The sequence below is a fragment of the Brassica napus genome, chromosome A7 (assembly GCF_020379485.1).
Source record: "Brassica napus cultivar Da-Ae chromosome A7, Da-Ae, whole genome shotgun sequence".
Lineage (NCBI taxonomy): Eukaryota > Viridiplantae > Streptophyta > Magnoliopsida > Brassicales > Brassicaceae > Brassica > Brassica napus.
Genome location: NC_063440.1, coordinates 26,690,199 through 26,704,504, shown reverse-complemented (window position 1 = coordinate 26,704,504; position 14,306 = coordinate 26,690,199). Strand labels below are relative to the sequence as shown.

At 35.3% G+C, this 14,306-nt stretch overlaps 2 protein-coding genes and 2 long non-coding RNA genes across 5 annotated transcripts; 1 reads left to right on the top strand and 3 right to left on the bottom strand.

Annotated features, from left to right (window-relative positions):
• Positions 1 to 754: 754 nt before the first annotated feature.
• LOC106421685 (small nuclear ribonucleoprotein SmD3b) lies at positions 755 to 2,192 on the bottom strand. The gene is made up of 5 exons (XM_048736299.1): positions 1,913 to 2,192; positions 1,483 to 1,535; positions 1,320 to 1,386; positions 1,195 to 1,245; positions 755 to 1,096 (listed from the first exon to the last, which is right to left on the bottom strand). The coding sequence occupies exons 1-5, from the start codon at positions 2,069 to 2,071 to the stop codon at positions 1,043 to 1,045; spliced, it is 384 nt and encodes a 127-aa protein (XP_048592256.1). The 5' UTR covers positions 2,072 to 2,192; the 3' UTR covers positions 755 to 1,042.
• A 429-nt stretch (positions 2,193 to 2,621) lies between these two features.
• Positions 2,622 to 7,357, bottom strand: LOC111199529. Of its 2 annotated transcripts, none has more exons than XR_002653440.2 (3): positions 7,217 to 7,357; positions 3,384 to 7,005; positions 2,622 to 3,156 (listed from the first exon to the last, which is right to left on the bottom strand). It is a non-coding gene; the product is annotated as an uncharacterized LOC111199529 (long non-coding RNA). The 2 variants fall into 2 exon arrangements; XR_007314745.1 differs by having other exon boundaries at positions 2,622 to 3,146.
• A 1,257-nt stretch (positions 7,358 to 8,614) lies between these two features.
• LOC111199528 lies at positions 8,615 to 9,561 on the bottom strand. The gene is made up of 2 exons (XR_002653439.2): positions 9,323 to 9,561; positions 8,615 to 9,101 (listed from the first exon to the last, which is right to left on the bottom strand). It is a non-coding gene; the product is annotated as an uncharacterized LOC111199528 (long non-coding RNA).
• A 174-nt stretch (positions 9,562 to 9,735) lies between these two features.
• Positions 9,736 to 14,068, top strand: LOC106421522 (pentatricopeptide repeat-containing protein At1g76280). The gene is made up of 12 exons (XM_013862356.3): positions 9,736 to 9,875; positions 9,980 to 10,034; positions 10,130 to 10,199; positions 10,303 to 10,375; positions 10,449 to 10,642; positions 10,730 to 10,837; positions 10,915 to 11,097; positions 11,619 to 12,146; positions 12,224 to 12,397; positions 12,484 to 12,711; positions 12,794 to 12,919; positions 13,007 to 14,068. The coding sequence occupies exons 2-12, from the start codon at positions 10,021 to 10,023 to the stop codon at positions 13,706 to 13,708; spliced, it is 2,400 nt and encodes a 799-aa protein (XP_013717810.1). The 5' UTR covers positions 9,736 to 9,875; positions 9,980 to 10,020; the 3' UTR covers positions 13,709 to 14,068.
• The last annotated feature ends 238 nt before the right edge of the window (positions 14,069 to 14,306 follow it).

Here is a 14,306-nt window from a genome sequence, read left to right as displayed (position 1 = left end):
CATTAGTTGCTCACAAGTATTGGTTTCGAAATTATCTTTTCATTCTCGTTGCTTGAAGAATAATAATAATATTGGAGTCTTTATCATCGTACGCTAACGTCACGGCATTTGACTAGATAGTTTTTTTTTTTAATGTCCCCGTCCATGATGACCTCTTCTCAATATGAATAAAAAAATTCATCGTTCAAAATGACTTTGAATTAATCTTCGACTATAGCGCCCGTTGACTTGATAAAACGTGTTCTGAGACGGAAGACGTTTTAAAAAGAATCAGATGCAAAAGACTTGTATAAAAAGACGCTTGTGTAATCAGTTTTACTACCAAACAAAGAGAAAATGGATCGAAGAGGATGTGGTGGGACTATTACCAAAATGTGTCTGTGGTTGTTACTGCTTTTGTTTTCTCCTGAGATCTCGTTCGTTTCAGCTATCAGAGTCCGTAAGTCAAGCTGTGTGTCCTTGTGTTTACTTCTTTTATTTTTCAGTTTAATCAAACACAAAACCCATTTAGAAGCTCTATTCAAAACTTTTCCAATTTCATCATTTCTCACAAGGTTGCCCGTCTTTTCAGAGGGTTTTCATGCTATAGGGGCAAGGCGAAGCCGTTCACGTCGTGGTCATATTGCGTCGACGAAACCATGATCTACCGATTTCATCATTTTACAACTACCTATACTGATTATTATATCTCCTACTGTACTTGTGTCTTTCTCCGTTTGTTCTCGACCATCTTCTGTTCGATTAGCAACTAAAGTAATAAAATCGCTGTTTAGTAATTTTATATCGAAATTTAGAAACCATCAGATCATCCTCTTCTGGTTTCTAACCAAATGACAATCCATAACCATTATGTCGGAAAAACAGACGGACAACGTTTCAAACATCACAGTAACTAAACCCAAACACACCAATAGTCTTTTTCTCTCTCTGGCTGTCATCTTGTAGGAGTTCTAGTTACTGTGTACCCAAAATGCATAAACGAAAAGCTGAAGATGGCTGCTTCTCCTGAATGCTGAATATAATTGTCTGATAGCCGAAGAGCTTATCTCCTCACAGGTGGTGCGCCTCCCCTTCCTCCTGTTCCACGCCCAGTACCCTGAGCATTGATGACACGACCAATATTTGAATCAGTTGTGTTTTTTTTAAAATGTAAAACAGAAACAGAAAGGACTTAAGAGAGGGAGAACAACTTACTCTGCCTCGCATTGCAGGTCTACCTCTGCCTACACCTATTGAGCTCTTTCCCTGCATTAAATCAAAATAGACAAGACGTTGTTACCTTGAAACATACATGGGTTTGATGGATTATAGAATTTTACCTTGATTTTAGCATTTGCTCGGCTGAACATTGGAGCATTCTTCAGCATGTCTGGTATCACTATAAACCTGTCAAAATGTCACTTATGTAAGTCAGCTAAGTTGACAATGAATGCTCCAACAAAGTAGAATAACTAGAAAACAAAAAGAGTTTACAAACAGCACCTGACTTTGCTGCCTCTGATGAAGACATGCTCAAGCTGTGATACCTTACCATCCTGTTCCAAAGGATCCCAAAAAGCCACAAACAAAAAGTTTCAGTATTATACTAACAATCATCAACACAAGATATAAACTTCATCCAAAATAGAACATATCACTTCAAGATAAAAAAACATATACAATCTTGAAATTAACGAATCAGAACTCAATCTTAGAGTCATCAATCATATGATTCTACATAAGTAGAGATACACTTATATAACTCATAAGACCACACGTTCTTTGAAAAATCACTAATGGATCACTGTTTAAGCTAATCAAAGGCAACAAGCAACAATCTCACAAAGAAGCTAAATTTCAATTTCTCACCAAATCTAGGATCTAAATCAGCAGTTCAATAAGTCTACGGAGAAAGAAGAGAAGAGATTACTACCTTGGCGGTGTAGGTGATGTTCTCGAGCTGGCAGTTCCAGTTATCCTCACACTCGAGCAGGTTTCCTCTGTACAGCTCGCCGCTCTTCAGCTCCACCGTCACCGTATGACCCGAAGACTCGTGAAGAAGCTTCACTGGTATCCCCAAGCTCCGGCTCATCTCTTCTCTTCGAAGAAGCTGCGATTCGCAAAAAAAAACCCTAATTGAACAAACCCTTCGTCGTCGCCTTTCTGTTTCACTGCAGCAGCCTTTGAAGAAGAGGGATTTGCTTACTTCGTTGTTGTTAAATCTACTTTTTTTTTGGGCTCAGATATAAAGTTTGTATCGGCCCAGTTATTGACAAGGCCCATTAATTAAATGTGCTTTTTTTTTTAGCCGGCGAATGTGTTAAATATCTACCATATACTCCAAAATTTAAACCATACATTATAATCCCTTCAACTTATAAATTTACTCTAGATTTCTTATAGAATGTTACAGTGTAATATTTCAACACCAATAATTTATTTTATAATATTTATTAACATGTTTTGTCAGATGAACGGGTCCTAGATAAAAGCTAATAAAATATTGGTTTAAGGTGTTATGAAATTTAGTAAATTTAAAGATCGATTTAACAGAACAAAGTTATTAGTTCTGTTCAATTTTTAAGATTATGGACTCGGGAATTTATTAGTTTCTACGCTTGGAATTACTTGTCACACCATAGTTTTAATGCATTCTCATTTGATGTTATATTATTGAATGGAACCAAGAAAGTGGAAACATTAGTTATTATAGAAAGATGGTACGACAGTCACATCGAGAAAGACGGTATAGATATTGAAAGAGACCAAGAAGACATTAGTTTAAATAGAAAAAGATGGTATCATAAGTCTTATGAGATAGCTTTTTGCAGAGAGATTGAACATCGTAACGCTTAATAGCATTACTCGCATTTTCGACCTCTCTCCTCAGCTATATGTCTCGAATCTGTTCTTGTGTAAATTCTTTGCCGCACAATATACATTTGCCCGCCTCTAAGAACGTCCTTGGACGTAACGCTACCACTTCAGCATTTGGGTCGTGGCAAATGTGGTTCAACGGAAGAGCAACGGAGTTGGGTTGTTGGGTCGACGTCACCGCCGGCTCTTCACGGTTAGGGTTGTTTGATCCGGTGGTGGAAGACGGAGTGGAGGATGATGAAACTGAGCTGTCGCGGGGTGATGAAGACATCTTCGCGATCGATCACGGTCTGTTTTTTGCTTAAACAACAAAGATCCATTAATAAAATACTTTAAAAGACGAAAGAGAAAATAAAATTGATATATGATATAGAAGAAAACCGAAGCAAATAATAAGAAGAACACGAAGTAAACCATAGAGACTAAGGACATGAAAAGAAAAAATATATATATTTATAACTACAAGACATTAACTATAACAAAGAGACCAAATATTGGCAAATGTATGCATATGCAAATACACATACTTCAAAGAAAATACTTGTATGGCTTTGTTATTCTCTACTGCTTTGGTACTCTGCTCTTTTAATGATTGGAACTGAGTCTTGTAGATTCTCAATATATATAGCAGCAGTTTTTTACTTTCCCTAATTTTCTTTTAAAATAATATTCTCAGACGTTTCTATAATTGTTTTTCCCATGGTTGTTGCTAGCTAGTTAGTTGTAGCTTCCTCATGGTCACATTGGTCAGCTACATACTAAATCAGAGAGAAAATTTAAATACCCAATTAGAATTAAAAAGAGGATAAATGTAAATGGGCTAACTTCGGACAACATGTCAACAAAGTCAAATTAACTGCTTTTTCGCGTGTTTGATAACCTGAAGCGAGTTTCATTAGTTTTCTGATCTCTCTGACATGTTCGCATCTCTTTCTGAAGATTGCTAGAACAAGAGACCGAGATCGATACAAACATTACTGAAAACGATTTGTCTCTAATCGAAGATAAAAGCTCAAAACTTGTGCTTACAGGTTTTATTACGACTATTATCGGTCATGCATATTTGTGAGAATTATTAAAGTATCTTACACCTTATTATTATATCTACCAAATACTCCAAATTTTAAACCATAGTACATTATAATCCCTAAAACTTATAAATTTACTCAATTTTATTTTAGACTTCTTTTTTATTTTCCAATTATCTTTTTATAAATAAACTTTTTAGTCTAAATACAATTTAGCTGATTAAGTGTCTGACTTGTTGTATAAAATAAGTTACATATCAACACAAATTATATTTATAATATTTATTAACATTTTTTTTAGATGAACCGATACTCCTATATAAAAGCTAATAAAATATTGGTTTAAGATATTTTTTGAACATTAAGGTCTTATGAATATTGGTTTAAGATCTTATGAAGTTTAGTAAATTTAAAGATCATTCACATCGAGAAAGATGGTACAAATATTATTGAAAGAAACCAAGAAAGACGATACATAGTTTATAAAGATGGTATAACAAGTCTTAGAGATAGCTTTTTGGAGATATAGATTGAACATCATAACGCTTATAGCATTACTCGCATTTCCACTTCTTATCAGTTTCGACGACGAGGTAATGTAAATGGAAGGTTGTGTCCTCTCATGTGAAGATCTCGAGTCTGTTCTCTTTTAATTTTTTTGCCGCACACTTCACATATGTACTCAGTACTCATCCACCAACGGATGGAGTTGGGTTGTTGGGTCGACGTCATCGCCGTCTCTTGCGGTTCAAGTTGTTTGCTCTGGTGGCGGCGCCGGCGGGGAGGGAAGACTGAGTGGAGGATGATGAAGTTGAGTTGTTGTGCGATGAAGACATCTTTTCAGGGTTTGTTTTTTTGCTTAAACAACAAAGATCCAAGAATAAAATACTTTGAAAATGAAAGAGAATATAAAAATGGAATATGATTTAGAAGAAAATCGAAGCAAATAATAAGAAGAACATGAAGTAACCATAGAGATTAGAGATAGGAAAAGAAGAAAATATATATAACTACAAAGACAATACTAACCAGAAAAAAGAGACCAAACATTGACAAATATAAACATATGCATATAGTAATACCTCAAAGAAAAATAATTGTATGGCTTTGTTTTTCTTTCTTGCTTTGTTACTCTGCTCTTTTAATAATTGGAAATGAGACTTGTAGATTCTCAGTATACAGATAGCTGCAGTTTTTACTTTCCCTAATTTTCTTAAAAGAAAAAAAATGTTATACGTTTCTTCTAGCCCTTCCTCATGGGCATTGACTCATTGGTCAGCTATTAATCAAAACAAAACCAGAAAGAAATTTAAATTATGACATTTATGTTTATTTTATCCCATCGATAAAAACAAAATTCTTTCATGGTTGTTGCTATGGTAATTAGTTGTTGTACCTTTTAGCCCTTCCTCATAGAGTCATAGTCATTGAATCAGTGGTCAACTATTAAAAGATGGGATTGTACTGGATAAGAAGAATCCAGCGATCAAAGTAAGGCCGATCTTCTCGAGAAGTTTCGTTTCTATATATTTTTTGTGTTTTGTGGGTTTTACACAATCATTTGCAGTGCCAGATTTAACTTCAATCTATAATTAAATTTTTTTGTTATTTTAACTAAGATTTATATTCTGTTGAAACTAATTGGTTTGAGTCAATTAGGAAATGAAACATGCATAGAAAATTGAATAAATTCAACTTTGTGAAACAAAATAAAATCTTAAAACATACATATTCAAGAAACTGATGGAGCATAATTAACAAATTATCATGCACTAGTGTGTGTATACGTACATTTATTAAATAAATATAATATCACGCGTATAGTATTTATTTCTTAGATTGAATTCCATATTAATCTCGGTCATATTGGAATTTTACAGATTCAATTTACTAAGAGCGATATCAGAGCAAGAAGAGTTAAAAATGCTGTTGTTTAAGGAGCAGCTCAAGAGAGAGCGTAGCATGGGATCTGCTGTTCTTCAATGGGATGATCATTATTATTTTCTTATCGTTACATTAAGATAACAAAAGAGTATGATTTGTCCATTGAAAATATCAAATTGAAGATATTAGCTTATTCATTAACAGTATATTAATCTGATATGGTATGAGTAGGATATGTCTAAATGTAAAAGCCCATTGTTAGTTAAGTTATACATCATCTAAAACAAGTTAACATATTTATTTTGTCTCCATGATATTTGGTTCTCCGACGGTCCGACCAATCACTTGGTCCCTTTTTTTTTTGTTCAGCTCACTTGGTCTCTTAATCTAACTTAAACGTCGAATAAGCGTTGAAACGTCACTCACATTCCAAAATGACCGAGATTACTTGCTACAAATAGTATTGAATCTATTGATAATGGGGATGGTGGTTGTTCTTGTTCTCGAAAAGGAACCGAGGTTACTTGTCACATCATCTAAATGTTTCTCGCCCTCTTCTTCTACGTGAACCCAAAAAATTATATTTTTTTCTGGGCTTGAAATTACTTGTCACACTATAGTTTTAATGTACTATCATTTGATATGATCAATAATACGAACAACATCATTGAAAACGAAAATTATCAAAGGAAACAAACATTATTGAAAGAAAATAAGAAACACAATAGTTTTTTTTTGGGTGCAAATGTTAAAAAGACAATACATAGTTTAAATAGAAAAGATGGTATAACAAGTCTTAGAGATAGATTTATGTTGCAGACAAGCATTACTCGCATTTCCACTTCTCCTCACTTTTATCTCCTTTATGGATTGTGGGGTTCTCACCTGTTAAAATCTCGAATCTGTTCTTGTGTAAATTCTTTGCCGCACAATTCGCATATGCCCGCCGCTAAGAAAGTCCTTGGACGTAACGCTACCACTTCAGCATTTGGGTCGTGGCAACGGTGGGGCGACGGAACAGCAACGGGGTTGGGTTGTCGGGTCGACGTCACCGCAGGCTCTTCACGGTTAGGGTTGTTTGCTCCAGTGGTGGCGTCGGAGTTGGGTTGTTGGGTCGACGTCACCGTAGGCTCTTCACGGTTAGGGTTGTTTGCTCCAGCGGTGACGCCGTTGGGGAGGGAAGACGGAGGGGAGGATGATGAAGTTGAGCTTTGCGGTGAAGACATCTTCTCAGGGTCTGCTTTTTGCTTAATCAACAAAGATCCATTAATAAAATACTTTAAAAATGAAAGAGAAAATAAAAATGAAATATGATTTTAGAAGAAAACTAAAGCAAATAATAACATGAAGTAACCATAGAGATTGTGAACGTAAAAAGAAGAAAAAAAATATACAACTACAAGACATTAACCAGAACAAAGAGACCAAATATTGGCAAATACATATACCTCAAAGAAAGAAATTTGTATGGCTTTGTGTTATCTCTCTTGCTTTGTTGATCTGCTCTTTTAATTGATTGGAACTGAGTCTTGTAGATTCTCAGTAGTTATAGTTGCAGTTTTTTTTACTTGAAATATTCTTAGAGCATCTCCAATGTATATCTCTATATTTTCCTTTAAAATAGAGATCTCTATTATAGAGGTGGATTTGCTCCAATGTATGCCTCTATAATAGATTTTCTCTATTTTAGAAGAAAATATAGAGGAATTTTACTTTTTACCTTTAATTATATTTAGAGATAAAAATAACAAATCTCTATATTTTCTCCTATAAATAGAGAAACTCTATTATAGAAGCATACATTGGAGCAAATTCACTTCTATAATAGAATTTTTATATTTAGAAAAAAATATAGAAATAAAAATAGAGGTGGGTTGGAGTTGGTCTTATACATTTCTATAATTGTTCTTCCATTCATAGTTGTTGCTAGCTAGTTGTCGTAGCTTCTTGCCATTCCTCATGGTCATATTGACTCATTTGTCAGATACTAATCAACACTAAACCAGAGAGAAATTTAAGTACCCAACTATAATTAAAAAGAGGATAAATGTAAACGGGCTAACTTCGGACAAATGTCAACAACAACGTCCCATTAACTGCTAATGGTGTGTTTGATAAACCTGAGATGAGTTTCGTTAGTTCTCTTCTCTTTGACATGTTCGCATGCATCTCTTTGTGCAGATTGCTAGAACCAGAGACTGAGATCGATACATAAGTAAACATTACTGAAAACGAGTTGTGTCTAATTGAAGATGAATGTTGAAAACTTGTGCTTACAGGTTTTATTACAACTTTTATCGGTCATGCATTTTTGGGAGAATTATTAAAGTAGGTTACATCTTATTATTATATCTACCAAATACTCCACAACTTAAACCATACATTATAATTCCTAAAATTAATAAATTTACTCTAAATTTCTAATAGAATGTTCAGTTTTCTTACTATTCAACTTCAATTTCTTAGACTTCTTTTTTATTTTCCAATTATCTTTTTTATAAATAAATACTAATTATGTAGCTAACTTAGTGTCAATTTTTTTCTTTCCTTTTTTGGAAAGAACGACTTAGCGTGTAAGCTTGTTGTATAAAATAAGTTACATTTCAACGCTAATAAGCCGATCATGGATAGAAGTTAATACAACATTGGGTTAATATCTGATGAAGTTTGATAAATTTAAGGACCAATTAATAGAACAAAGTTATTAGTTATGTTTATTTTTAGATTATGGACTACAAAAAATATTTTTTTTTGTGGGCTTGAATTTTCTTTTCACACTATAGTTTTATGGATGTATTCTCATTTGATATGATCAATTATATGAACACCATCATTGTCAACGGAAATTATCAAAGGAAACAAATATTATTGAAAGAAACTAAGAAAGACGGTAACATAGTTTTAATAGAAAAGATGGTAATATCATGGGATCACAAAGTCTTAGAGATAGTTTTTGCAGACAGATTTGTAACATCGTATAGCATTACTCGCATTTCCACTTCTCCGATCAGTTTTATCTCCTAAATGGATTATTGTAGTGTCCACTCCTGTGAATATTTCGATCCTCTTCTCTTGTAAATCTTTCGCCGCACACTTCACATCTGAACTGCGTCTCCATGAACGCATCCGTGAACTTCCTTGGACGTAACGCTATAACTTTAGCAAGGCTGTGACGATGGTGGTGCAACGGATCAGCAACGGAGTTGGGCTGTTGGGTCACTGTCTTTTCACGGTTAACGTTGTTTTCTCCGGTGGTGGCGCCGTCGGGGAGGGAAGATTGAGTGGAGGATGATGAATTTGTGTTCTTCTGCTGTGAAGACATCTTCTCAGTGTCTGCGTTGCTTAAACAACAAAGATCCATTAATAAAAAAAAATTTAAAAGGAGAGAGAATATATAAATGAAATATGATTAAGAAGATAACTGAAGCGAATAATAAGAAGAACATAGAGATTTAGGACATGAAAAATATATAACAACAAGACATTAATCAGACCAAAAAATATATATATATATATTGGCACATATATGCATATGCATATGCAAATACACATACCTCAAAGAAAAAAAATTGTATGGCTTTGTTTTCTCTCGTGATTTGTTGCTCTTCTCTTTTAATAATTGGAACTGAGTCTTGCAGATTCTCAATATATATATAGCTGCAGTTTTTTTAAAATTTCCCTAATTCGTATTTAAAAAATCATTCTTATATGTTTCTATAACGCTGCTTCCACGGTAGTTGCTAGCTAGTTAGTTGTAGCTTCTAGCTATTCCTCATGGTCATGGCCATATATTGACTCATTGGTCAGCTACTAATCAAAACAAAACCGGGAGAGAATTAAAAAGTGGATAAATGTGAATGCGCTAACTTCAGACAACATTACTGAAATGTAAATGGGCTTTACTTCAGATAAAGGCCCATTAACTGCTTTTTTCGTGTTTTTGATAAACCTGAAATGAGTTTCTTCATTTTGCTCTCTTCTCTTTGACATTGTTAGAACCAGAGAGTGAGATCGATACAAAAAGCAAACATTACTGAGATTGAGTTGTGTCTCCTAATCGAAGACGAAAGTTGAAAACTTTTGCTAACGGGTTTTAAGTTTCGTGAAGTAAGTCTTCGATCTTTTCGTATGTTTCTGTCGATCTCAAGGAGTTTTGATGAACCCAATTGCTCCCGTTTGTGATATAATTCGTAAAGTTTTGTTCTTTGCAGATTTTAGTTGTGATATAATCGTAAAGTTTTGATCTTTGGCAATGTACAGAGCACTGTAAGTTGTTTTTGGCGAATTGGGTTTAGTGTTGACCCTCACCACTACTTCAATGAATGTTTATTGAGTTTGCTTCTTGGTCTGTGCAAATGTAGATGGCGTTCTCCATTGAGATTTATCGTGGGTTCCTCCTCGTCTTCAAAGTTAAGACCAACCTTATCTCGGGTTAGTTACACGCTCCTTGTTTTACTTTGAGATTTGTTTAATGATTAGTGTTGTTTGAAAAAGATTGTAACTTGATTAAATGGGGGTTTGAATTTGATTCTAGGAACTGAGAAGAAGTGGAATTAATAATGGCTCTGGTGGTTGTTCTTGTTCTCGTAGTGTCACGACAATGATAGGTATGTCTTACTATCATCCTTTTTACGCTTTGTTTCCTCTCTCTATCTGTTGATCTAATGCTTCCATGTGCAGGTAATGAATTCATTCGATGCCAAGATGAGTCAACGAGGAAGATCTTACAGGAGCAGATTGTTAATGCACTTTGCTCTGGAGAGAGGCCTGGAGCGTCTGCTCTACTTTCAAAGCTAATACATGGAAACAATCCACTTAGTGCCGATGATTTTCACAGCATTCTTAAGTATTGTGCGCGATCACCTGACCCTGTGGTAAGTTTATAAAGCATCGGTTAGGCTTGTTCTTTTGGTGAATGATTACACTATTCGGATCTGAAGGCAGTTATTTGTATCCTGCAGTTTGTAATGGAGACTTACAGTGTAATGTGTAAGAGGGAAATTAATCTTGACAGCAGATCTTTGTTGTTCATAGTACAAGCTCTTTGTAATGGGGGACACTTGGATAAGGTAATAAATATTCTAAATCCAGTATCCAAGTAGAATCCATACATGCCCTCATCTAATAACACTCTATAATTGTTCAGGCGTCAGAGTTTATTCAGGCTTTAGGGGAAAATGATAGCATTTCTCCTCTTTTGCCTGTGTATAACTATTTTCTTGGAGCCTGTGTCAAAACGAGAAACGGGAATTACGCTAGTAGGTGTTTGGAGTTGATGGATCAAAGGAGAGTAGGGAAGAATGAAATAACATATGCAGCACTTCTCAAGGTTAGTCAAGAACATATCTTACCGAATTAGACCCGAATTTATTTAGGATATTAGCCGGTTCTCAACTTTGCTAGCTGAACTAAAAACCGAAATAACTAAACCCAATGAAATTTTGTAAATAACCAAGCGATTCCTAAATCTCTTGAACCAAAAAAACAATAACTGAATTACCCGAATCAGAACCAAACCGAAATAACTAAACTGAACCAAATTTTATATATAACCAAACGATTCCTAAATCTCTTGAACCAAAAAAAAACATAAACCGAAATAACTAAACTGAACCGAATTTTGTAAATAACCAAATGGTTCCTAAATCTCTTGAACCAAAAAAAACAAAAACCGAATTACCCAAATCAAAACCGAACCGAAAACCAAACAACCTAGACCGATTTGCCCGTCTAGACTGATTTGTAGAACACTGAGGAAACATTTGTAGAACACATAGTGTTTCAGTCCATTTTATTCAAAGAGATTTTATTTTGCATTGATCTTAGTTATCTGATTAGTATCATTTTCAGCTTGCAGTTCTTCAGCGCAATCTACCATCTGTTAATGAGATATTAAAACACTATGTGGACCATTATAGCCTGAGTATACTCTCCCTCAGAAAGTTCATATGGTCCTTTACGAGGCTGGGCGATTTGAAATCAGCTTATGAGCTATTGCAACACATGGTGGCTCTAGCTTCGAGAGGAGAGCTCTTTGTCAAATTCAAAAGTGGTAAACTGCATTCCACAAGACTAGATATTCCTATACCATCAAGTACTCAGACGAGATCAGAGAAAGTTGCTTTAGGAGGAGTAAATGATCACACGGCTTCTCTAATGGTGGATGCTCATGGAAAGAACAACGTCCCTGCGACTAGGATCCTCAGATGGTCGTTCAACGATGTGATTCACGCATGTGGACAGTCTAAAAACTCTGAGCTAGCGGAGCAGTTAATGCTTCAGATGCAGAATCTTGGGTTGGTACCATCGAGCCATACGTATGATGGTTTCATTAGAGCTGTTGCGTTTCCAGGAGCATACGAATATGGCATGACACTGGTAAGGGTTTATGTAATTTACTAGCCTTCTCTTTCATAATTTCTTTCTTTGTAATGATTTTTTGATCTCTACTGCAGTTGAAAGTAATGCAGGAGCAGAATCTGAAACCGTATAACTCAACTCTCGCTACGGTTTCAGCTTATTGCAGTAAGGCCTTTCAGGTTGATTTAGCTGAACATCTGCTGGATCAAGTGTCTGAGTGCTCTTATGCGTATCCTTTCAATAACCTTCTTGCTGCGTGTGACTCCTTGGTTAGTTAATCTCCATACCTCGTTTAATAATCTGCTAACTCTCCCAAGTCACTGTTAGTTACAGTTTCTTACTAATGTTTTTGTAGGACCAACCAGAGCGTGCTGTCCGAGTATTGGCTAGGATGAAACAGCTAAATCTGCGTCCTGACATGAGGACCTATGAACTGCTCTTTTCATTATTTGGTAATGTGAATGCACCATATGAAGAAGGCAACATGCTGTCACAAGTGGACTGTTGTAAAAGAATAAACGCTATAGAAATGGACATGGTGAGAAATGGTCTTCAACACAGTCCTATCTCAACTCGGAACGTGGTTAGTATCTTCTCTACACAGATTGCTCTTAATCTATTTGAAGCAGATGTGATATATTACATTTTCCTTTCTTCATGTTTAGCTGAGAGCCCTCGGAGCTGAAGGCATGGTGAACGAGATGATCAGACACCTGCAAAGAGCTGAGAATATGTATCTAGAGACGGCTACATACAACATAGTGCTTCAATCACTTCTCGAGGCAAATGAAGTAAGTTTTTTCATTGCACACCAACATACATATCTAGCGTTTACACAATATTGATACCGGTTATATTCTTAAAAATGACATATGCAGACTAACATGGTGATAAAAATATTCAAAAGGATGAAAGCATGTGGATACCCTGCAGACGCTGCTACATACAACATAATGATTGATTGTTGCAGCATCATCCACTCTTACAAATCAGCTTGTGCCTTAGTCTCCATGATGATCCGTGACGGGTTTTCTCCAAAAGCGGTCACGTTTACTGCTCTAATGAAGATTTTGTTGAACGATGATAATTTCGAGGAGGCGCTCAATCTCTTGGACCAAGCTGCATCAGAAGGGATACAACTCGATGTCTTATCATACAACACCGTTCTGCGTAAAGCGTTTGAGAAGGGAATGATCGATGTGGTTGAGTACATAGTGGAGCAAATGCGCAGAGAGAAAGTGAGTCCAGATCCATCAACATGTCATTTTGTATTCAACTGTTACGTGGAGAAAGGGTATCACACGACAGCGATAGAAGCGTTGAATGTTCTGAGCCTAAGAATGCTCGGCGGAGAAGTGAAAGAGAGTCTTCAGGAGAAGAAAGCAGAGCTTGAGGAAAGTTTTGTCATGAGTGAAGACCCTGAAGCTGAAACGAAGATTATTGAGCTGTTTAGAGACTCGCGGGAGCATCTTGCAGCTGCGCTTTTGAATCTAAGGTGGTGCTCGATGCTTGGGGTGAGGGTTATATGGTCGGAAGAGCAAAGTCCATGGGCGAAAGGACTGTCTAACAAGTATGTTTAGTAGGTGGCTTTTCGTCTCTAAATCTGTTGATTCTCTGCCCATTTAAAGGAAGCTTCTCTGTTCACAAACTGGTGAGTGAGTCTAGCCGGTTCATTGTGAACAGTTTGATGAGATGAGTCTGCACGGCGATTAGAAGCATCTTTAGTCGTTTGCTATACAAACCACCTAACAACTAAGGTGGTGGTCTGAGTTTTTTTTTTTCTTTTTCGCCGACGTATGAAAGAGCTGTAAACTTTATCAAATTTTTAATTTTATTCGCTTAAGACAATTTTCAGTGTATTTTTTAAAATCATAGATGAAAGAGCTGTAAACTATATATCAATGTTTTAATTTTATTTGCTTAAAACAATTTTTTCTGTATTTCTTTTTAAATAGAGAAATTTTATAATAGAAATAAAGTTACTAAAGTATATATTTAATACAACATTTCTTAAAATATAATATTTTTTTAAAAAAAGAAAAATAGAAAATTTAGCTTTGACTATGAATGTTATTATAGGGATAAATATCAATGGGTTGGAAATGTTTTAACAAAAATAATACTCCCTCCGTTTTATATTATTTGGTATTTTAGAATTAAAATTTTGTTTCATTTTAA